This window comes from Candoia aspera, chromosome 5 (genome assembly GCF_035149785.1).
Source record: "Candoia aspera isolate rCanAsp1 chromosome 5, rCanAsp1.hap2, whole genome shotgun sequence".
NCBI lineage: Eukaryota > Metazoa > Chordata > Lepidosauria > Squamata > Boidae > Candoia > Candoia aspera.
Genome location: NC_086157.1, coordinates 63,805,032 through 63,830,102, shown reverse-complemented (window position 1 = coordinate 63,830,102; position 25,071 = coordinate 63,805,032). Strand labels below are relative to the sequence as shown.

The following is a 25,071-nucleotide window of genomic DNA, read 5'->3' as shown; positions in this document are numbered from 1 at the left end:
GGGCGGTAAAGAAATATGATAGATAGATTGATTGATTGATTTAACCTAAGAGATAGTTGGGCAATTTGTGGCCTAAAACTTCATAAAGTGTGTCACTAAGATTTGCCCAGTTTTTCTACCAGTCAGCTGAAAGCTGGGAAACCAGCTGCTGCTTTTTCTCTTTCAATAGTTATTCTCACCATAAGCCCTTTTTGCTTTTCCCATGAGCCTGCTAGTCAGACTGATCAATGGAAAGGGAGGAAGCACATTGTAAGTGGCAATTGGAAACCATCAACCTCCACTGGTTCATTATCAGAAAGATGGCAGCTTTTTTGCTTTCTCTGTCATCAGCAACTTTGGGATGATATAACAAAACCAATCAAGTAAACATTGTTCATGAACTGTGACTAATATCAAAATATCCAATGTAGTGTTTGGAGATCTTAATTTCTTTTATGAGAAAAGTGGTCTAACACAGTTTTTCCAAATTTGTGATCATAGAACACAGTTATTGCAGGCTATGCCCAGAGCAAGTATCAAAATAAATTCAGATCTATATTTTTAAAAATAGCCAAAATCTCACAAGATTGTTAATTATTATATTTTGGTAATCCACTCTTGTAATCTCATGAAATTTTTGCCCCTAATTTCAGAGACCTGAGATGAAAACACCAACATCTTGTGGAAGTTGATGACTACATGAGTGTTTGGATTTTTTTAAAAAAAACAAATAAATACATAAATAAATATTAATTTTATTTAATTTTTGAATCTAATGGAAACTACATGTGCCAGGATAACCATGTCATTATGCTGCTGATCCCTGGTTTATGTAATGATCCTTAACAATTTTCAGTGCTAATGTAGCAATCTACCTAAAGGAAAAGGTTGGAACTACTAGTCAAGGGATTTGGATAAGTTTAGCAAAATTTACTTGATCCATTTAAAAATGTGGCATTGATTAATGGATGTAGATGTTTACAAAAATGTGAACCCATAACCCGACCCTCAGCTGTGAAGCCATAATTTACTTCTACCTTCACAGTTTCAGTAACAGATGTAGGTAGCACTGAATCAAATGCTGTTTCAGCTGTATCTTATTCCATCCCTATGCTTCACATAGGCTGCCAGTCACTGCTTGTCTATCTATTCATTTTCATGTGTTGCCTCATTTTTTAAAAAATGGCTTTCAAAAAACTACATTGCAGTTTCAGGCACTAAGTAGCTTTTATTTTATGTCATACTGTATTCCATAAAATTGTTTAAACTTATATTAAAACTAAGAAAACAATTACATATTCCAATTGGTATTTAAATATATTACCACATTGAATTGAAAGGGGTTCATTTGAAGGTTACATAAAGCATTATCCTTTAAAATATATATATAGTTCAGTTATCAGGCAAGTGAGTTGTTCTCCCCCAACTTCAACTGCTATGACTAATTGATCATACCATCCAACAAATGGGAGTGGATTTCTAAGTAAGTTTAAATTTAGAGTCTCTTCACATGTTACATTTTGGAAGTTCTACACAGATTTCACTGTATTTTTGTTTGATTTGTTATTGTTGTCATTATTTTTAACAGCTGGAAAAATACACTGTGGGACATGCCTACTTCTTCATGGAATTGTCCTACAGTCAAGGAATAAGGTTCTGGAATTTGTGTATGGCCACTGCACAGGAAAGCCATGTACTGGCATCCTCTTGACAGGTACTGAATATATGAATATCACAGTTCTTTCCCTGTACATCATATTAGCAGGAAACAATCAGGCTGCTGATGTCAAAGGGGATGTGTGAACCACCAACCTCGGAAAGATGGAAGGCTGAGTTGACCTAAGCCGGCTACCCGAGAATCCAGCTTCCACTGGGATCGAATTCAGGTCATGGGGAGAGTTTTGGTTGCAATACTGCTGCCTACCACTCTGCGGCACAAGAGGCTTTATAAGCATTTAGGGCCCCTTAAAAGCCAAACTGTAGACAATTATATTTGTTGTATTGTATGTATGGGAACCATTCTTGCTTAAATGTAATTAAACTTCTATTGTGTGTGTGTGTGTGTGTGTATACATATATAAATAAAATGTTAGTTTTGCCACTGCTGTGTATGAGATTTGTATTTAGATTGTCTAATGTTAATGTAACCTTAGCTAGTATAGATTTAGGATATGTCTACATATTAATGGAAAACAGATTTTGCTCTGACGTATATTACTTCAAAAAAACCTTTTTATTTTTTTTTTTAAAGCAGATCTGGGGGATTAACTAACATACTGGATATATCTCTGGAAACACTGGTAATACGTATCAAAAATACAGGGAAGGAAGCACATGTTTTTAAAACACATATTCCAATCTTTGCCAAATTTGGGAAAGTTGCCAGGTATTTTATAACTTTGGTGGAAGGAATTTCGAGCCACAGCCTAAACTAACTAACTAACTAACTAACTAACTAACTAACTAACAAATATAAATATACCATCTCTACTGTGTGAAATTTGACAGGTTCTAGTTCCTCATTGCATTACTGAAGGAATTTCTGAAATAGAAAGGTAAAACAAGATTCTCTTACTCATGTCATTTCTTTAAAAGTAGCAAAAAAGGATTATTTAAAAATATTCCAAAAATATGTACAAAATGAACAAGGTGTCCTCTAGCTCTTATTCCAATATTTCTGCTCTTGTTTTCTAGTCTGTTAATATATTTGTCAACTATGCAAACAATTCCAGCACTGAAGCACATTACAGGGTTTATGTTCTCTGTGACCATATCCATAAAATGCGTAGAAATATCCAGCCATGTAAAAATGATGGATTTATACAGCTACAGTGGAATCACATTTTACTTGATATATTAACTCAGAAATAAAAGTATTTCATAATGAAATGTGACTATATAGATTATACAAAAATCACTAATAACAAAAGGAAGAAAGGGTAATTAAATATTGTCCAGATTGGTAAAATCAATGGATGAAAAAGTAAGCTTTACTCAGACCTATCCAGTCAGCCAGAAGTGGCAACCTTCCTATTAAGTGAGCTTTCTTCTCCTTGAAATCAAAATAAGCTCCTTCCTCTCAAGTGCATCATTTGGACGAAGTACCATCAAGTGGTGTCAACTCTTAGTGACCACATAGACTTTCTCCAAGATGATCTGTCCTCAACCTGGCAGTTCTATTGAACTGAAAGCTTATTTACTGTGCTTCTTTAGCAACAGCAATTACATAAGGTGGAACATCATTACCAAACCTTGCTGCTTACAACTGAAAACTTGTTACTTATTTTATTCCAACATATTGTATACTGAATTCTGGACTGATTTTCAACCATGTCTTGCCTTCCAATTACATTGTGAGTAAACATGGATGAAATCAGCTCCTGTTTGCCTAAACTTTAGCTTAGAAACACCTTTTGGAAATCTAACACAAGACATCATGGCATGGATATTCAGTAGAGGCTTAATACAAAATATAAGCAGTTGGGTCTGTATAGATTTTACACAAGTAGCCCCCTAACCCTTGCAAACTTTCCCAAGTTCACAGCCAAAGTTGGTAAGCAAAGAAAAAAGTGAATTTGATCAGCTCAACCTAAAATGTTGATCTCTGATTACTCTGTATATCACTGCATGGAAGTTTTGACACTCTTTCCATCCTGTTCCCAAATGACTATCCTTTTGTTCTTCCTCATGATTCCCAGCTCTTCCTCTGGATCCAAGAATAAAGGAAAAGCAGCAGTAATCCTCAAGTTGATGTTTTCCTAAAGTATTTCCCCCATTTCTCCGGGACTGCTTGCATCAAACACTGTGCAGCCCCTAGAAGACTATAAACGTAGTTCAGTTCTTCTCCTTGAGGCTTCTGATGCACCTCAAAAACAGATGGCTGGCCAATTACATGTGGATTTTATATTACACGGAGAGCTGAAACAATGGATAGGATCTGAAGTACAGTTTTTTTCCCCCCTCTTTGTCAAAAATTGATCCAGGTGATAAGCTGAGTCATTACTGCTTCTCAGTAAAATTTTAGGTTTTCAGCAATATTCCCACAGGCAAAACTGATAGCTTCCCACCAGAAGCAACACTCATGTTAATGCAAGAGTTTTATAGATATTTTGGCAGAAAAATACCAACACAGCAAGATGTGGCCTGCTCCAGGGAAACTTGTTAAGTACCTAAATTGCAACACATTGCTGAAATTGTAGTTCCATGCAAGCCCATGTTTTAGGTCTATGGAAGTGGCTGCTCACTACTTCTGTTTGCCCCTTAAGATGCTGGCAGACAGCACTCCATTCCTGAGCTATGGTGCTCAGCAGTAAACATTGTGTATCTCCATTTGCTCTTGGTTTAGCTATTCTATCAGATTTCGAGAAGCAGCTGCAGTTATTTGATACAATGGGACTACAGGATTGAGAAGGATGAACTGCATCAGGAGTAGAGTGAGCTCAAACTCAGATCTGAATGAAATGTATTTGATGAAAACAATGAAAATTATAGTAACAATAATTGGCCAATAGAGTTTTAATAGTTTGATTACTGTAGAAAAAGCTTTTGGTACCTTCTTGATGTATTGGGGTAAATTTCTTAATGATTTCCAAGCAGCATGGTCACGCAGGGATATGGGACAGGTTCCCTAACACATCTAGATGGCATCAGGATGGGATTGGTTGCTTTATACTGAGTTACAGATTTAGATATGAAAGGCCTGTGGAGATGCTGGTGGCACTTCCACATAACTGATGTGTTATAACTTAACAAAGAACTGAGTGACAGCTAAAAACTGGGACACAGTACTCTTTATTTACTTATTGCATATACCAATTAATCATAAAGATACAACTTACACTTTGGTACCAGCAAAGTACAAACAGAAAAATTCTATGTGATGTATTTTCTAGTTTTCTCTATGGCTTCCAATGTCCAGCCAGTGTCATCAAACTAGTGAAGAAGCGATTCAGATCATGGTCTACTTCATACTCTTCCTGAGTCTTTGTGTGTATCTTAAAATGTAAAATATGAATGTGACACACATGCTTTGCAAATATATGCATTGCATGGAACCATTACCAGAGAACTATGAATGGTTGCAGCTTTCTTTTGATTAAATGTCTGATGACAAATCCAGGTTCATTTCAGTGAATAATAATAATAATAATTATTATTATTATTATTATTATCATTATTATTAAACAGATTTATAAGGCCATCCAACTCACATATGGTGATTCGGGGCGGCTTACAGAATTAAAAACCGTAAAAACACAATAAAAACACAATAGACATCCCCCGGTGGCAGCAAACACATTCATACCAGCCACCTGATTGGCTCTGAAGCTTGGGGTCTCCAGGCCCATTCACAGAACCATGTCTTCAGGGCCTTCCAAAACAGGACCAAGGAGGGGGCCAATCTTATATCTGGGGGAATGAAGTTGCAAAGGGAGGGAACCACTATAGAGAAGGCCTTTTTCCTTGGTCCCACTAGATGTACCTCCCTAACTGAAGGGACCTGCAACATGCCCTGCCTCCTCGCTCTGGTGGGCTGGGTAGATGTGATTGGGGAAAGGCGGTCCTGCAAATAACCTGGCCCCAAGCCATGTAGGGCTTTAAAGGTGGTAACCAACACCTTGAATTGGACCCGGAAGCAAATAGGCAACCAATGCAGCTCCCGCAAAAGAGGTGACACATGGGCAAGTCTAGGCTTGCGCGAAACTATGTGGGTTGCTGCATTTTGAACCAACTGAAGCTTCCGGATACTTTTCAAGGGCAGCCCCATGTAGAGCGCATTACAATAGTCCAAATGAGAGGTGACTAGGGCATGGGTGACTGTGAGAAGGGCCTGTTGGTCTAGGAATGGAGATAGCTGGCACACAACACGCAGTTGTGCAAAGGTTCTCCTGACCGTGACTGCCACCTGCTCTTTGAGCAGGAGTTGTGAGTCGAGAAGAACCCCCAGGTTACACACAGGACTGCTGGGGCAGTGCAACCCCATCCAATATGTTATGTTAATTGGAAATATGTTAATTGGATCTGTTATTTTCCTGTTTCCCTAAGAAAGTGTTAGATGATATACAGTATATGGAAATGACCTTAACTGCGAGAACAGGCTGGAAGAGATAATTTTCATACCTGATGATGTTTAGGAAAATAAAACCTTCTTTTTAGGGCTGGAGTAAACAATCTGGCCTCTCAGCAAATGACAAGGATTATTTGCATTTACCCAAATATATTTTCACAGCATGCAAGATAGAACAAGAAAAATGCTGAAGAAGCAAACTAGTTGCATGCAAGCAGCTTGTCTGCACAATTTCATAAATGAATTAAGACAGAAATCGGTTACAATGCACCAGATGTCAAGCCAGCCACAGAAAATTGTAAAGAAACATTCAGAAAACAAATGATTCAAAAATGCACTTAACTGGAAAGGTTAACTGTTCCAAACAACACCCATCTAATTGAACAGTTTCTCTTCAGTTGTGGCAATTCTTTGTGAATTTTCACAAGATGTCCTTGAAATGTATAATATATAATCAAGAGATTTTCTTAGCTCAAAAACTTCAGTTGTATGCACGAAATTGAAATTTGTACTTTTAATACAAAAAGCAAACCAAATCATTGTAATTATTATCGAGAGCCATTATATTTTGACTATATACATGCAATGGCAGGGTGCCAGGGTAGGAGGAAAGATCTCACACATTTATTGTACTAGTTGAAATCATTTATTTTTTTAAAAAATTTTAAATTTATTTATCAAACCTTATTACGCTCATCTCCCTCCAAGGAGGGACTCTGGGTGGTTTACAATAAAAAACAAAATTAAAATTCAGAACAGTTATAAATACAATAAATACAATAAAAATAAAAATGTGATGGAATCTAAATGGTTGAGAGTTCTTTATCAGTCCGTGAGCGTAACTAGTCCATCAAAAGTCACTTTAGGGTGCTAGCCATCCCCAGGTGTGGCTATTCCCCCTCCCATTCCAAGCCTGCTGGCAAAACCAGGTCTCTAATCTTTTTCAAAAGCCCAGGAACAAGGGGGTTCAGTCGAAGCCTGTTGTTCCCCATCCAGGCCCCCACAGCCCCCAGACACTCGGAGAGGGTGGTCATGGCATCACTTACTTCACCCAGGATGGAGATATATAATTGAGTATCATCAGCATATTGATGATACCTCATCCTGTGGTGATGATCTCACCCAGAGGTTTCATGTAGATGTTAAAAAGGAGCAGAGAGAGTACCAAGCCCTGTGGCACCACACAAAGAAGGGGCCACGGGCTGGATGTCTCGCTCCCTATCAACACTGATTGGGACCGGCCCTGGAGGAAGGAGGTGAACCAGTGCAAAACTACACTGCCCACCCCCAGCTCCCTGACCCAACCCAAAAGGATACTATAGTCGATGGTATCGAAAGCCGCTGAGAGGTCAAGAAGAGCCATGATGGATGCACTACCTCCATCCTGTCTTGCCAGAGGTCATCCATAAGTGCGACCAATGCAGTTTCCATCCCATAACTGGGCCTGAAACCTGACTGAAATGGGTCTAGATAATCCGTTTCATCCAGGATCCTCTGGAGCAGCAATGCCACCACCTTCTCAACCACCTTCCCCAAAAAGGGGAGGTGGGAGACTGGACAAAAATTGTCGAGTACACTAGAGTCCAGCAATGGTTTCTTGAGGAGGGGGCGCACCAGCACCTCCTTAAAGGCTTCTAGAAATACCCCCTCTCTCAAGGATAATTTTACCATAGCCTGGATCCAACCACACGTCTCCTCCTGAGCTGCCTTCACCAGCCAGAAGGGGCATGAGTCTAATTGGCAATTGGTGGCATTTACAGTCTGGAGGATCCTGTCCACTACCTTGGGCTCAACAGGATCAAACTATTCCCAGATAACTGGGTAAGAACATTCCCCAGGCATCTCCACAGACCCTGCCTCATGCTCAGAGTCCAACTTGGAACAGATCCAAGCGATTTTATCCTGCAGATGCCCAGACAACTACTCAGCTCGGCCCTATAGATGGATCTCTGAATCCCCTTTCCCCAAAAGGGATCAGGTAATCTTAAACAGGGCCGCTGGGTGGCATTCCACAGATGCAATAAGAGCAGAGAAATTGACGTTTCACTGCTCTTACCACCACAAGGCAGGCCTTAAAAACAGCTCTAGCTTGTGTTTGGTCAGATTCGGTCTTTGTCTTCCTCCAATGGTGCTCTAGGCATCTCTTAATTCTCTTCAGAACCCTCAGCTCCTCCGTAAACCACGGGGAGTGTCGGGTTCTATGGGATAAGAAAGGCCGTATTGGCACGATCCTGTCCAAGGCCCCAGCTGCTTCCCTGTTCCAGGCAGCTGCGAGGGCCTCTGCTGGACCGTGCAGCAGATCCTCAGGTATAACCCCCAGCTCCCTCTGAAACCCTGCTGGGTCTATTAGTCGCCAGGGGCAGACCAATCGAATGGGTCCTTTCTCCCTGTGGAGGGGAGCAGCATGGGAGAATCTCAGGCTCACCTGGGCATGATCTGACCATGACAAAGGGGAAAGATGTACTTCTTCCCTCAGATCAAGTTGCCACTGCTCTGACAGGAAAACTAAATCTGGGGTGAGGCCACTGTCCCAAGTTGGGTCCTGAATAATCTGAATCAGGTCCGTGGTCACCATGGTGATCATAAACTCCCGAGCTGCCTCGGAGACCCATCCCAGGGATGGCAGGTTGAAGTCCCCCAGAACCATAACTCTGGGGAACTCCACTGCCAACTCCGAGATGGCCTCCAGCAGCTCAGCAGGGAGGTTGCTATGCAGCAGGTAGGCTGGTACAGTAGCAACACCCCCAGCTGTTCCCGGGAACCCAACTTGAAAAACAGGGTCTCACACCCGGTCACTTGTGGAGCATGGCCCCTGAAGGCCACTAGAGATTCCCAGATGACAACAGCCACCCCTTCTCCCCGCCCCTGAGGTCTCGGCTGGTGCCATACTCGAAACCCAGCCAGGCACATTTCTGAAAGAGGGACACCTCCTTCCGGGCTCAGCCAGGTTTCAGTAATGCACGCCAGGTGAGCCCCCTCCTCCATGATCAAATCACAAATGAGGGGGGCCTTAACTGACCTGGCATTACAAAACAACAGCAGGAGGTCAGGGCCTCCATGGGTCTGCTGACCAGGATCTGGGTCTGAGCACGGAGGGCCAGAACACGCCACCGGTAATAAACACCAAGGGCGTCTTCCCTGTAGATGGCCTGCCGTCTGGCTCCCATTATAGCATCTCTGACCCGTCACCACCTCGATCCTCTGTCCTGCCCTACAATCCCCAGAGTCTTGCAGTCCATTAGCCCTCAATCCTGGACTCCAAAGAACCCTGGTTGCAAACAGGGATTCCTCCATTCAAACACTCACACGCTCTATCGGTCGTAGTGCAATGGTGGGCCATTTGAGTGCACCAGCTCGCACTCTCAGCACTGTCAGAGCCCCACCATCACCCACTCACTCATTCACTGTGCCCCCCGTCGGCTTCTCTCACTAGTCAAGAGGGGGCACACCATCCACTACTCCTCACCCCCTGCCTCTCACTCAGGAGGAGAGTGTTACCATACATTCATTCTCAACCCATAACCTATACTCCCTCTCACACTTCTCACATCCGAGAGGGAGTACCCCATTCACCTTGGAGGAACCCTTTGCAAAGCTAGTGATGACTAAAAGGTTGGGGGGATGGCCAGAGTTAAATCGTAAATTCTCAGATCTTAAATTTAAAATTCGTACCCACAGACGTTTTTCTAGAGACCAGACACTGACCCAGTTCAATTATCCAGGGGCCGCCCCGGTCACACCGTCACCACCTGGGCCCATTGCACCACTGGTATCCATGCCCGCCAAGATGAACCAACACCCCCCACTTCATCCTGGGGGCTCTGGCCAAGGTTACGGGAATATGTAATCTTTAAAATCATAGCTCTTTTGACCATCCCAGTAATATGGAAACACTGACCACTACTTAGGCTGACAGCTATAACTCTTCTTGGTAAAAAGCCTTCAGGATTAACTACTTCTAGACCGGCCACTAGCTTTTTCTGAGAAGGAAAAAATGTAAGAGTGATCCTCAGTGGAACTCTACTCAAGCAACAAAATTTTCCCATGCTCTACATGTATATAAAATTTCTGGTCTTTTTTTTTTATCCTAAATTATGGTTTGTTCCTCTGGTTTGCTCTCTGACATCTATCATTCTTATCATTCTGAACTTCCAGGTTCCAACTTCTGTGTTTTGCACTCTGGAAACCATCCTACTTATGTACTTATAGGAAAATGGACAGAGCATGAAAGTAATAGTACTGTCACTCATATTTTAATCCTGCAATCAGCATTCAGAAACATAGTGGTCTTTGAACATGCAGGTCCTTCTTAAAAACCATGGTCGTAAAGTCAAAATTCTTGAGCTGAGCTTCAATTCTGTTGATTACAAGGATATGCCTTTGTAAAGCTTTTTTGCAGGTATATGGAAGTGGGTTGCTATTGCCTTCTTCCAATAAGTTTCTGTTTGAAGTTACAGCTTTGGGATTTCCTGGTAATCTCCTATCCAAGTACTAATGAGACCCATCCCTGCTTAGTTTTATAGGGAGGGGATCAGCCAAGGTCAGGTAGGTCTGCCATCACAGCCAAAAGCTAGTGATAGATGTATCTGCTTTTCAAGGAAACTCAGCTTCTTCCTCTTTTTTTTTTTTTTGGTGCTTTTTTGCATATTTCTTGTTATGGGGAGAGATGGGTGGTGGCAAAATTTAATAAATAAATAAATAAATAAATAAATAAATAAGAGTAGTCTATGAGAAACATTAGAGCAGTTTCTGTTATGGGTAGTAGTTAAACTGTACTAGGCTGGGGAGACCCAAATGCTAGTCAGTGCTTAGCCAGAGAATCTCACTATGTCAGACATTAGCCCTCACATTTTCCCTGCCTTGCAGATTTGTTGTTGTACAGAAAAACAGAAGGAGGGATATCTCTATGTAACAATCCACTTTTTAATCATTCATACAGCAGTAAGATAAAGAATGCTTGCTGCTCAGTTATGAGTTCAGAAATGTTCAGAAGCATTTTTATTCTAAAGCAGAAAATTAGGAGAAAAAACTCCTAATTTTTATGCACTAGATCGTCAACAAAAATGTTTCAGATAGGGGTGGTCTTGTACATTTTTCCAGCCTGCCATGCCTCCTCCACTGAACGTTTTTCCACTCTTTCTTTCTCTTCTTTTCCTACTTAGTCCCTCAGTCTTTCAATATTCCACGGCCATTCCACATGTTTAAATCTCATTATCCTATGATTGGAAGTCTCCTTGGGTTTGTTGTTCTTCTCCAGGCCTAAAACCTTTACCGCCTACTGATTTTTATTACATATGCAATAGCACTCACACCTGAGCATCAGAAATAGAAAGAGTGGTAAAACATCCATGTTAAAAATCCAGTCATTTCAAAAATATTTTACTATTAATTATTTGATGTGTAAGAGAAAAGGTTTTCAGGTTTGTTAATACCACCAAGTGGTTTTCATCTGCAGTTACTTCTAACTCTCATGTGTCTACTCGCCAGGTATAGAATCCTCTCTTTTTCTCTTTGGTTCTTTGGTCCTAGAGGAAGAAAAACAAAGGCAACCTTCCATTTGTTTCAAAAAAGCAGCAATAGTGTTATTTTTATATTCCCTGGATCAAAAGCTTAAGATCATTTCTCCTATGTTAGCCCTAAGTGAAACTGCAAGATTCCTCTTGAATCTTCACAGGAAATATTTTGTAAAAAAATAAGGATGTGAAAAGCTGCTATATAGTAAGCCTGAACACTACCTATCTGGCCAATATATGATTTACATATTGTTTTAACTTTAGCCATAATTTATGTTCATGCTAATCACAATCTTTATTGCATTTGGAGAGGAAAGGTATTCTTTTAACAAGTGCTTGAATTTTCAGTTCAGTTGAGGAATTGTCCTGACTCCCAGGAAACACTCTGAGACAGGGAACCGGTCTCTAATGTTTTATTGCTAATACATAACAGTAATCCTAACAAACTGAACAAATGTGGGAAAACCCAGCCATATAAACCCCGCAGGTTAAGGCGGTCCCAATCTGTGCCTCTTGGAATGGCTCACCAATTCCTCAGTGCTACGCATGTGCTTAACAGTCTGGAAGGGAGCCCCCTGCTCACCCTCCTTACTCATGACAGGAATGTATGCAAAAATAGGGAGCGATTTGCCAGGTACAGTTGGATTTCATGTTAAGTTAATGAATGATATTTTTGTTGTAAATTTAATATTTTATATTGTGGTATTTTAGCTCTAGGTTAGTTGCCTTAGAAAAATCAAACGACAGTGATAAATACATGTTTTATAATAGCCGTTTATTACGCTAAGATCTTTGTTAATATATAGATAACTAAAGGGAATTTGCTTAGCCACATAGTAAAACAGAAGTAGACATTTACAAAACACTTAAAATTTGTTGTTCAGCTTTCTCTGGTCCTTTCTAGGTATGTTGCACTTCAGTTTCCATAGTCTCTCTTCTGAAAAGTTTATTATTATGATTATGGAAGTTGAGACTGAATTTTAAAACGATGTAACACCAAATTCAAAGCATTTGTTGGGCCTTATTTATAAATTGTTGATGAAATATGATTCTTTACTTTGCATACTGTATATTCTAACAAAGCAAAGTTATGATTAAATGAAGAATTTAGAAACAATAATTGATATGTAACAATGGGAATTTCAATGGGAGAAAAACATTACATTTACAATGAATATTAGAGAAAACTGCTATAACATGTTTTAGCACTAGTATAATACTCGGGTACTGACTGCTAAACCGAGCAGTTGATTCTCTAAAAATTGTTTGAAATACAATGAACAGATCTGAGTACTTTTTCATCTTTGTGACAATGTTGTAAAGCTCAACAATTTTGGAAAATAATTCATAATTATAAAAGCTTAATTTCCTTTCCAACCTTTTTTAAAAAATTAAATTTTACCAAACACCATATTCCCACAAAATATATAAAGTATAGCTTTGTATATGTAACTGTTACAAGTATAGCTTACACCTCCTATTTGAAAGTACACACGGTTTTTTCTCAGAATAATGGCTAATTAATCTCTGGGTATGCCTTGTTGTCCAGAATAACTTTGTATTTCAAAAGTAAATCTGACACAGAATTTATTTCAACTTGGAAACTAGTTCGGGTGAGGCCTTGGTTGATGTTTGGAATGAATGGGCAGTGGGAGCCCTCAATGGGATCATGCCTATGTGGACTCTGAGTGTTTGCAGATGCCATAGAGCTTCTTTGTTTATTGAGAAACTGCGGGAGATGAAGTAACAAAAGTTACACCTAGAGTGCTGCTGGTAAAAGACAAAGAGTGAAGCTAGCTGAACATAAGAGCATTTACTAGGACTTATCTTACTGCATCTGCAGATAGCTGGCCTGTTTTGAATGACCAGGTCAACTCCTGGAGCAGGAGGAACACAGGGTTGCTGTGAAGAATATTCTCAGCATCCATTAGATAAAGTTGCTTTGAGTTAGATGCTGCCTGGGCAGGTCTGTTGGAAGCGACTGAGACATGTCTGAGCTCAGTTATCTGGAAAGAGTTTGAGCCAGTCGATCCTGAGGAAGCAGACAAGGTCATTACAGCTGTGAGTTTGGCCACCTGTGTTCTGGGCTCATGCCCCTCCTGGCTGCCAGGAGGTGGCATGTGGTTGGGTCCATGCAGTGGTTAATGCTTCTTTGAGGGAGGGGTGGTCTTACCAGCCTTGAAAAAGGCCATCCTTGGGCCTCACTGTGTTGGATAACTTTTGTCTAGTCTCGAAACTTCTCTTTTTAGGGAAGGTTGTTGAGAGGGTGAGTGGCTTTCAGCTGCAGAGGACTCTGGATGAAGCAGATTATTTGGACCCTTTTCAGTCTGGGTTCAGGCCAGGACATAATACAGAAACAGCATTGGTCGTGTTGTAGATGACCTTTGAAGGGCTCGGCACAGAGGTGGAGCAACTGGCAGGTGTGAATAGAGTGGCCTTTGCATAAATTCGTCTAGTATGCCAATTATTCCCATTCCTGGACTGGGAGGTCTTGCACTCACTCATGCTTTGGTCACTTTCCAGTTGGACTATTGCAACACACTCTACGTGGAGCTGCCCTTGAAGACCATCCAGGAATTACAGCTGCTCCAGAATACAGCAGCTTGCACCATACTGGGCACCTCTCAGTACACCCATGTTACACCATTGCTGCAAAAAATTCACTGGCTCCCAGTTTCTTTCTGGGTGCAATTCAAAGTACTGATTATTACCTGTAAAGCCCTATAAGGCATAGGACCAGGTTATCTGCAATACCACCTCTGTCTGAGGTTATCTGCCCATCTCACTAAGTCAGACAGAGTGGGCATGCTCCAGGTCCCTTTCCTCAAATGTTGCTATCTAGTAGGACCTAGTGCATTAAGAGCTGGTTTCCCCCCCAGGCACTGGGATAGCAAGGATGGAGCTCCGTGGACTGTATAGTTGGATAGATGTCATTGATTGGGTGCCAGGTTTTTCTTGTTTGTTCGTTCATTGGATTGTTTTATTGTTGTGCTTTTATTATTGCTATTAGCTGTCTAGATATATGTTTCACAAGATAGGCAGCATATAAATCTTATAGATAAATAAATAAATAAGTCATTGCCTACTTCAATGCCTAACAAGCATGCTTAAAATACAATCTTTCAACCTCATTCAGTTAACCCTTATTTGGAAATAAATCCCACTGATTTCAATGGATCTAACTTTCATCCAGTATACTTGGAATTCCATCTGAATCCCAATGTGGCTTTACACTATCAGGCTCTAATCAGTGCTGCTAAAATACAAATTAATTACCATTATTGAAAACCCAGAGGGATTAGGGTACAAAAACTCTTATGGAGGCAAGTCACTAGAAGCACAAACAAATCCCCTTTCAATGTAGTGTATATGTATAACCAGGAAGGTTCAAAAGCCTGTCAAGGGACATATCAGATTGTGTCCCTCTAATCTTCATTATTTTTAATAAAATTGGGTTCAGTCTACCAAGATAGAAGCAGATTTGTCAACAACTGATGGTGATCTGACAAACACATCCAATTTATATTTTGCCCTTTTCACAGCTGAAACACAGCTGAAAAACCAAGGCTGTGGATACCTCATTCAGAAATGTGAACAGTAAGCGATTACTGAAAAACATTTTCAACATTCTTCTGTATGTGACAATTTGCTCCTACTACCAATAACAAGAATTTAAAATTTTATTTTGAAATTTAGCTATTCATCTTGTAATCACAATGACAACTTAGGTATCTGCTCCCATTATAAGCAGTTATTTCCTGCCTATTCCTGGGGCAGGAGGAACTGGGAGAGCCCTTGCAGGGTCACTGTGAAGAATATTCTCAGCATCATAAGGACACTTCATGAGAGTCAACAATGGACAACAGAACAGCAATGTTGCAATCAGAACAACTGATTGCAGAACAGCAATGCCAGCTCAAAATTCATTTGTGGTAATTGTTAAAAAGAAGAATGCAATTATCTCCTAAATATATTTTTTCAGGAGGTGCATATAACTACCATGTTTTTGCACACACACACTCCCAAGAAACAGTAATGGCTGCTAAAGCTGAGGAACAACTAGCCCCATTGTATAACTATAGCCTACCACCTTTTTCCTTTTTAATGTCAAGAAATGGTTGTCATTTGAGTCATTCAAATAGAAAGGAAGGCAACTAAGACAACCAGTCTTTCTCATCAAGGTCGGACCTCGCTGGGGTGGTTTGCATAGGCAACAGTTCTTGAGTGACATGAAATGACAGCAAAGGGTCTAGAGATTTACTCTGGAATAATAGATTTTTGTCTGAAAAGGATCAGAAAGAAGCTCAGAACTTGAGTATCCAAAAGGAACATTATGTTCAAGAAAAGAATGCTACAAAAAGCTGGCTTCCTTCAGAGCTTTTATGCCAACCTAAGCTGCAAAATCTAAGCAATATTTCCTCCCCCTCTCCAGGGGACCTTTCTCACTTAGACTGAATTCTTAACTGCTTTGTAGATGCCCTTACCCCAATATTTTAGATGTTAATCACTTGCATCCATTCACATATTTCAAAGCACTTAAAAAACACTCCAGTTCTCAAAATCTATACTGTTTAACCTCTAAGTTAAATAAAGGAAACCAAAAACCATATTTTTTTTTTCACTTTAGCCACAAGGAATTTTCATAGGCTTTTATATACTTTCACTGAAATGAGGAACTAGGTTTGTACAATTAAGTGTAAAGGTTATTGGCTCCATTTCATCTGAATTTCCATTTTAGAAGCAGGTTTGAATCATGGATCATCTACCTCACAGATTTGGTATTTGATGGATCAGTTTTCTCCACATCTGAAGAAAATATGAACATAATATGTAGATCTAATCATTCTGAGGAAAGCTAGTGCTTTAAGTCATCCCTTTATTTATTACCTTTCTATAGCTTAGAGCAAAGAGAAATGTCAGTGTATTCAGATTTGTAGCTCTGTTGTCTTTTTTTCTAGAATAATTTCTGCAAAGTATCCTTAGAACAGCCCAAAATTGAAAGACAAGCCTATGAATAAAGATCTCCTGAGAGCATATCACAGAACAAGTGCCTACTGAAATTAGACTTACTTTCCACAGATATAATTTTCAGCCAATACAGAGAAACAAAATTGCTTTGAACTTTTCCAAATTATTCCCATGGATAACGTTACAAGATTCAAAATGAAACTCAGATGTTATTCTGTGTTCTTCATTTAAAAATATCTATGTACTACTAAACTCTCCTGTTTGTCTGTGTGTAACTTTTAACTGGGTGAAATGATGCATCATAGGGCAACAATTTTTGAATCAAGGTACCTCAAATGGGCTAACTTACAGAATGCATCCAAAATCTGGGACCCATGACTCCGGTGGAATTGAAATTTGGCAAATTTTATAAATCATTATATGATATAAAAATTACCATAAAACATTTTATGACATAATACAAAATGTCATAAAACATTTCCTGGGGTCAACTCCTGATGTTTGACTGAGCTATACAGTTCAGTAGGAATAACATGGGCTATTTTCAAGGCAGATACATCTCTGAATATCTCCCTGAATTTTTAAGAACTTTTCCAGTGAAGGCAGTACATTAGAAGCTCTGCCATTGTTGAAGGCATTGAGGAATCTGGTAAGGAAATAATCTCTGAAACGATGACCCAATGGGTCATGGGTTGTCTGGTACTGAATTAAATATACTTCAAGACAAATTATTATTTTTAAAAAATTTTCATGTTCTGTGTTCAACATTTTTGTGCTAATGGTGAAAAGTGTTTATTTCAGAAGCATTTAGAGTTCTGAGACTGTGCTGTCAGTGCCCAACAATATGGTTGCCATAAGAAAACTTGGTTGATTGAGTGTGGCCTGTCAAAAATCATCAATTTATCAGAAGGCAAGCTTTTAAGGATGCAGCTCCCTGACACACTCTAGAGCAGCAGTGACAGCAAGAGGGGAGCAAAGGGGCCAGAGTGATATAAGCAGTGTCATGGTGTTGCAACACAAGCCACTGCCCCTCTTCTACATTATAATGTCACAACATGACCATAAGGGGAGGATTTTGATCCAGACTCACCAGTATGTGCCATTCTATCCTCTAGCTTATTTTTTTTTCCTGACCAAACAGATAACACTTCTACAGAAAGCACTGGGCTATAGCTATTCACTATTACTATTTTTAAAAATACCTATGGGGCATATGTGTATTTAAGGCAATTCAGGGTTTTTTTTAAAAAGTGTTAAAAGCTAGCACCATGTTTTACAATATGTTCCTTTCTATTTTTAAATAAAAGATATTTTAAAAATTAGTCCAATGGGAAAATAGTCCAGTAGGCACCAAGGCAGATATCTACTTATTTCTAATCTTAAACCAGACATTTAATCTGTCCTGGATAAATAACCTCAAAAAGAAAAAAAAAGTGCTGGTATATATGATTTTTTTAAGCTATAGAACTTTTGCTGTGGGAAAACAGCAGCATCTGTTTTGAAATGTCATAGTTATATATAGAAGCAGCACATCTTCATGGATGAAGCACAGGCAACAAATCCAGAACCCACCTCCAGCTGCTTCAGTGTCACCGGAGACATGTGTTCCCTCCCTCCTCTCCAAATTCACTCTGTTTGTTTAGACTTATTTTCATTACCCAGTGGGCTTCTCTCTCTAACGCATTCTCTTTGCAGATCACAAGCACTTTGCAGGATGCTTAAAACTGTTAAATTGAATAGCACTTAGGAGAGCTGCATTGCCAGAGGCATCTGGGTGCAAATCCAGGGATTTCTCACCTTTCCACCCCATCCCCATCTTCTCTTTATATACAGAATTTCTCCTTTTCTGGGTTACAAGATGCAGTCTGTATTCCATCACATATAGTTAGTTTGCTGCTACCAAGTGAGGCAGAGTCCTGATGACTGTATGGACAAATGTCATCTCAACCTGTCTCCAGTAATAATCCATAGCCCTTCTAAGAATATTCCAGTTTTCTTTGATTCTGTCCACCCACTGTCTTCCCTTTCCCTCCTCTATGGCAAACATAGATAGTTTTTCCAATGCATTGTTTGCTCACATAAAAGTATGGGAGTTTCTGCTTGCTGATAGTTGCCTCAAGGAAACAGTTGGTATTTATTTTGCTTAAGATTGATCCTTCTTTCAGCCATGGTACTCTTACTACTCTTAGCAAATTGCCTACAAATTGAAATAACTGAAAGGTATCATTTTTGTCTAGTTCTTTGTCAATATCCAGCTTTTACAACCATATAATCACTGGAGTTAAAACTTTGCTTTAACTATTCTGATCTTTGTTGTCACAGACATATACTTATCCTTCATGATCTTGTCTAGGTTGTCACTGCCTTCCTCCCTAGCATTAAATAATCTCCTACTGACTTCCCCAGCACATTGAACTCAGGAAAAAAAAAAATCTAGACTTTCACTTGTTTTCTATAAACTGTGAGTTCACTAAATGCCAGACTTCATGCTGGGTTCAGCAATAAATCTCCACACTAAGGGACTAAGGAATTCACTAATGGTAAAGCCCACAGAAACATGACCAAATAAATGGCTTTACTGCAGACAGAATAGAAGTCATACATACACTGAAGATCTGTTTGCTGCCGAACACAGCAATCAAGCCCTACATATTCTGCTTCACTATGTAAATCCTATGCCTTTCTTCCCACTTTTTTGAGTCAATGGAAATTTAGCCATTCTCTTCCTGGCCTTGAGAGTGGGGACCATCTGCTCAATATTTACATAATATTTCTGCCTGACCTGAGAATTACTTGTTCCCACCACATCAGCTTCAGCCCTTACATTAAGCATGCTGGTTGATATCAACATTGTCTTCTTAACATTTAACACTAAACCAGATTTTTCATCTTCATTTTTACTTTAACAATGAGAACTTCTTAGCCTTCTAAACTTTCAGCTAACAAAGTGGTATCAACTGCATATATCAGTTGTTAGTGTTTTGGTATCTAATTTTGATTCCAGGAGCCATTGCTCCTGGTCTTACCACTCTTATATTTGTTGTGTAAATTAAAGACATATAGGATAAAATGCATCCTTGTCTCACTTCCTTCCCTATTCCAAATCATTTTCAAATCTACTCATGAAAGTTTAATGCTCTTCCCCAGTAACTATCTCCAACTGTTTCTGCTCCCCTGGTACATGCTGGCAGAGTGGGTATGTTCCAGGTCCCTTCTAACAGAGGTGTCATCTTCTGGGACCGAGGATGCGTGCCTTCTCTGTCAAGGCACTCATCGTCTGGAACAGTATCCCCCAGAGATACAGACAGCATCCTCTCTTCTACGGTTCCAAAAAGCACTTAAGACCTGGCTTTGGTTTCAGACCAGGGGCTGATGTGTTTGTGGGGCCCCGTTTTGATTTGTTATTGTTTGATTGCTTTAGTCTGAGCTGCCTACAGGGTTGTATGTTTTTAATGTTTTTGATTGTTTTGTATTTTTATTTGTAAGCCACCGAGAGTCTATGGGAGTGGGCAGCTATAATAAATTTAAATAGGGAGGAGGAGGAGGGAAGGAGAACACTCAAGCCTGAGTCCCTCAGGCACCTAAACTTGTTTAATGTTATAACCATGTCTGTCCATTCTCCTGGCAACAAGGCAGAATTGGTTTGCTTTCTTCCAGGTTTGGTTCTGGAGCTACTTCTCCTAAGTTCGTCGGCTTCCTTCTCACTGTAGAGTCCCACCTGCCCTCCTCTCATTGTGAATTACCTTTAGCTTCATACCTTTCATTTTTGACCTTGCCTGCCACAGTGACCCCACCAGGGCACTATCAGCTCATGTTCCTGCCAATGTTCCTGCCAATATTCTGAGGATCATCGAAGCCCTCCCACTATACGAAGGTAGACAAAATAAGAAAATCAGAATCCTAGGAAAGCATCTAATTATCCCTAGCCTTGACCTATTTTGTTCAAGTTTTTTTCCTGGACTATTCCATTTCACAGTACTGACTACATTTCACATCAAATGTTGAAGGAAGGCAAATAGAGATTACTGAAGAATGTTATAGTTAACTTTATCATAGCAGTTATTTCTTAAATCTGAATTCTGCAAAGGCTATTTACTGAAAACATATTTCAATAGGAAGAGTTGCATGTTGAGCATAAATTGTATGAGATAAGTTTCATTTTTTTACCTTGGCTCATACCCCATTTCAGCACAGAACAATGAAAAATGCACAGCAGTCAACCCAAATCAAAACTTAAAATAACTACAAATGCAAATGCATATTTGAAATGACTGTTCATAAAAATGTTAGCCTGTCAAGGTAAAAGGAATTAAGAAAAACTATGGCTCTCTTTATTAAAAATGGAAGACAGCTCTATTTTTCTCTTCTTTTCTAGGTTTGCCAATCAATATTGTTTGCAAAAGCTTCTGGACTGAAGACATATTTTTCATATTTGTCTATTAATTCATATTGCATATCTAGAATAAGAATGCATTCCCAGGGTGTTTGTATTGGTCAAAATATAGATGTGTACTCTTAGTTAAAAGTAAGATGACTGAAAGCTTAATAATAGTTTGCAAGGGAAAACAGAATGTGATCAGGCAGTAGCTGCTGGAAATTTTATCAGGCAATCATCCCACAGTACTTCTGATAACAAAACAAGATTCATTTGATTTCCGTGATAATCAGTGTTGATGAATGTGACTTCTACATTGCTTTTTTCCCTTTTAAGCATATTTATTTTCAAAAAATAAAAGGAAAAAAAAGGCAGCAGTAACCATGGCTAGCAGCAATATTTCACTCCACCAAACAGCTCATTGTATAATAAATTTCTTTTTAGTCTTTCTTCAACAAAAGAGGAAAGTTGTTTTCTCCTTCCAACATTAGTAATAAATTCAGACCTCATGGACTGTGTATGTATTGATAATTAAGCAGGTGATTTTTCACCTTTCGTGAAATTTTCCTGGAGTGAAAATACAGTTCCTTTGAGCTATGAGTTATGGCTATTCCAGTCCTGGCCAACTTAAATGCCTTCTACATTTGTTGGGACATACCTTTGGCCAATCCAGCTGGGGAATTTGGGACCTAATTGCAGTGTATCTGAAAAATGCTAGTTTGGGAAAGGCTGTTCTCTACTATTCATCTTACGTTCAATTACCATCAAGGGTGTTTTGAGAATCTTATTCTCAAAAAAGTTTTCAAGTAAGATAAGAAGCGTTAGAAAACAAAGTTCTGTTTAAAGCATAGGAATTGCTTTGGTTCTGTCAATAACTATATTGCCCTTTTACCACCTATAAAGGATCTGAAACTAAACATAACTTATCTGGAGTTATCTAAATAAAAGAATTATCAGCAAACCTGGTGTCTATTTTGAAAAAAGATATGAGCCTCTTACCTGTGTTGTTTTTGCTCGTCTGCCATGCATACTATTGCTGTGGTTCATTTTGGCATGAGTGATTCCTTCAGAAAGGCAATGAGATTTCCGACAGGGAAGTGTGTTGTAATTACTATAGGAGGAAACATTATCCACTGTGTTTGGTGATATTTTGTGGTTTTCCAAATCTGGGATATGAGACCCTATATTCCGACAGTACCCTCCTAGCATGTTACGCGGTCCACCATTTATTGTAACAGTTGAACTTTTAGGAGAATACAAGTCACTCATGGAATTGGCACGCTGACATGTGACCAATGGCTGACGACTACTGCTAGGTTCTCTCCCTCGAATCTCCTCACCATCCTTTTCCTCAGGAGAGCCTAAGATCTCTTCATTGCTTGTCAAATGTTCTTGACTAAGATCAGAGAGAGAAAATTCCAAACTGTCCTCCCGCCAGATATCTGCAGACTTTGAACGTTTTTTCTTGAAAGTCATAGGCTCCAAAAATGTGGTCCCATTTGTTGAATAAGAATGTTGCCTACCCCCTACTTCAGCCAAATACGTTGACTCGTCTCTGTAGAGTCTCCCGCTTTCTGAATCTGGCATGCTCTGTATTGAGGCTGCCATAAGGACTGTACTGCTATCCATGCTAGGAGTGACAGAAGAATCAGTGTGGTAAGAAACTGGCCTTAAGCCCATATCCATTCTGTCCACCCAGATTGGGCTTCCAAAATCCTCTAAATTGGATTCTTGGGTAAAAGACTCCAGGCAATTCTCTGCTAATGACTGAGGGATGCTGGGAGTACTGCTAGATCTTGTGCTTACTTCTGAGTTCCTGTGAGTAATTTTTCCTGAGGATGCGTGTCTGGTCCGGCGAGCTGCTTTATTTGAAAGGCGAAGAGAACGTGATGTATGCTTTCGTCCCAAACTAGCATGTTTGTCTCCATAAAACTGTTGTTCTACACTTTGGCTCTCTGCATTTCCCATTGTTTTAATACCTGCAAGAACAGAAATGTCATTGTTAGAAACTAGATATTCAATGACCTTTGATTTATGCTCTGTAAACTTTAAAATGTTACTTTTTCCTTTTGGTTTTTTAAGCCTGCAACATAGCTTGCCATGTTCTTGTATATCACTAGCAAATAGGTAACATATATCTTCCTCTACACAGACATAGTTAATAAGCTCTTCTTTTCTTCCTGGAAACAATCCTTATCTTGGCCAAAATGATTGTAATTATTAATCATTGGATAATGCATTTTCATACCGTATTGCTTAATCTCCTTTCACATGTTAGTATGTTCCATCTGATGTACCTTCTTATTTTTCCTGTTTGTTTCAGCCAAATTTTGTTTTGAGTTGTACATATTCTTTTTCACATTACATCTTAGCAGAATGGGATCATTCAACAGTTATTTAATTTGCACCATAAATAAAGGCTGCAAAATTTAGCTTAATTGAACACAAAATGTGGGTTGTTTTGGTACCATTTTTTAAACATTTAAAAGCATGGTATATACACAGCTCTGGGGAAAATCAGAAATAATAAAAAAGAATAGCTTTACTAGAAACAACCCAAATATCATCTACAAGCATCTTTCAGGCAGTAAAATTCTTCTACATATCCTATCTAAAAAAATGGGCATTACGCTATCCCATGTCTATCAAGGTAACTCACCCTGCCACAAGGCAAAACTAACCTTACTGAGGCTTTTGCCTCAGGCAGCAAATTTTAGTAGTGTGTGCTCACAATCTGCTTCCTCCCACCCTTCTCTACTCACTTCATGCTTGGCAGAAGGGTCCAAGGAGAACAAAGGTTCCAGGCTTTGAGAGGGTTCACTTCAGCAATTTCTTTAACAGTTTTTTAAATCAGAGAAATATCATGGGCAGCATCAGTATGAATCAGTGGTTCTTCCTCTCTCCTGCCATGTTTCTACTGCTTGGCCTATCAAACTTTTCAAGATCAAGTTGGATAGTTGTGTAATATACTAACTCACCCACACACTGGCACATGCTACTTGACTGACTCCTCATTTCTATATTTCTCCTTTTGGCACAGACTCTGGCCTGACAAGTAATTGTTGACTAATTTAGTTGAAATTGTTTGCAGTTGGTGGGGGGGCACCATCTTCTCTTTAGGCAGTAAAACATCCTCAGCTGGCCTTGATAAAATTGTATGCCTGCTTTTCCCAAACTAGTATCCTCCAAACGTACTGGATTATGGTCAGAATGGCAAACATATCTGAGAAAAGCTGCCCCATGTTCTTCTTTCAGACAAAGCTTATGAATGGTGCCGAGAACTGTTCCTTCACATGCTTCACATTTTTACTTTAAAATGTTATTCCCTTTCCAATCCTCCAAAAGTTCAAAGGTCAAAGAATATATACCTCACTCTTCAACAATCCTAAATAGAAGCAAAAGAGTTTAGTTTTAAAGATTTAGGGATAACTAATTTGAGTCAAGGGATGTTGAGTGTGTCTCTCTTAGCTGCAATGACTAGATCTGGGGCACAGTCCTAGGTCTCTTTGGTTCTATCCCAAGGTTAGTATATTTAGGATTAGTCTTCACTCATTTTCTATATCGAATTATGGAAGAAACAGAGAGATAAAGCTTGGGAACTACCAGGCATTGTTTTTCCAATAACAACCATATTTCACCTTAGTTCTTTAAAGCTGGAAAAATCTGTTCTGAGACAAATCACCCTCAAAAAAATGAGATCACTGTGTGAGAAAAAGCATGAAGCAGTTTTAGAAATTACTCATTCTAGACTGATTGAATACAGAAACTCCATCCCTAGGCATGTAATAACTTGCTCTCAGAAAGGCAACTGGAGACAAAGTGCTGGTTCAGTTAAGACATACCATGAACCATGCACAAAATATAAATAATGGACGTAAATGTACAAAATGTAAAAAGCTTCTCTATCCCCCCAAAGTGATCTTAGAGTAATCTATACTGAGTGGAAAATAAAAGCAGCTAAGACAAAAGTGCATTAATGCAAGAAGGAATGTATTTGCTACCACAAAGAATCTCAGATAATGGTTCCCTGCCTACTACTATCTTTGGGAATACAGATGGGGGAATTAATAGAAAAACTTTAGCCACCAATATCAAATGATAGTAAGACAGTGCTCTTATCTAAGCAGCCCTAATACATTCTAGCTGACGCAAACTTGGAGCTTGTAACT

At 39.4% G+C, this 25,071-nt stretch overlaps 1 protein-coding gene across 1 annotated transcript in view; it reads right to left on the bottom strand.

Moving 5' to 3' along the window:
- TIAM1 (TIAM Rac1 associated GEF 1) overlaps positions 1–22,871 on the bottom strand; it is a 91,062-nt gene extending 68,191 nt beyond the window's left edge. The window contains exon 1 of the mRNA XM_063305443.1: positions 21,902–22,871. Within this exon, the coding sequence (XP_063161513.1) occupies positions 21,902–22,870 (969 nt within the window). The 5' untranslated portion in view covers position 22,871. The remainder of the gene's footprint in view (positions 1–21,901) is intronic.
- Positions 22,872–25,071: the final 2,200 nt, after the last annotated feature.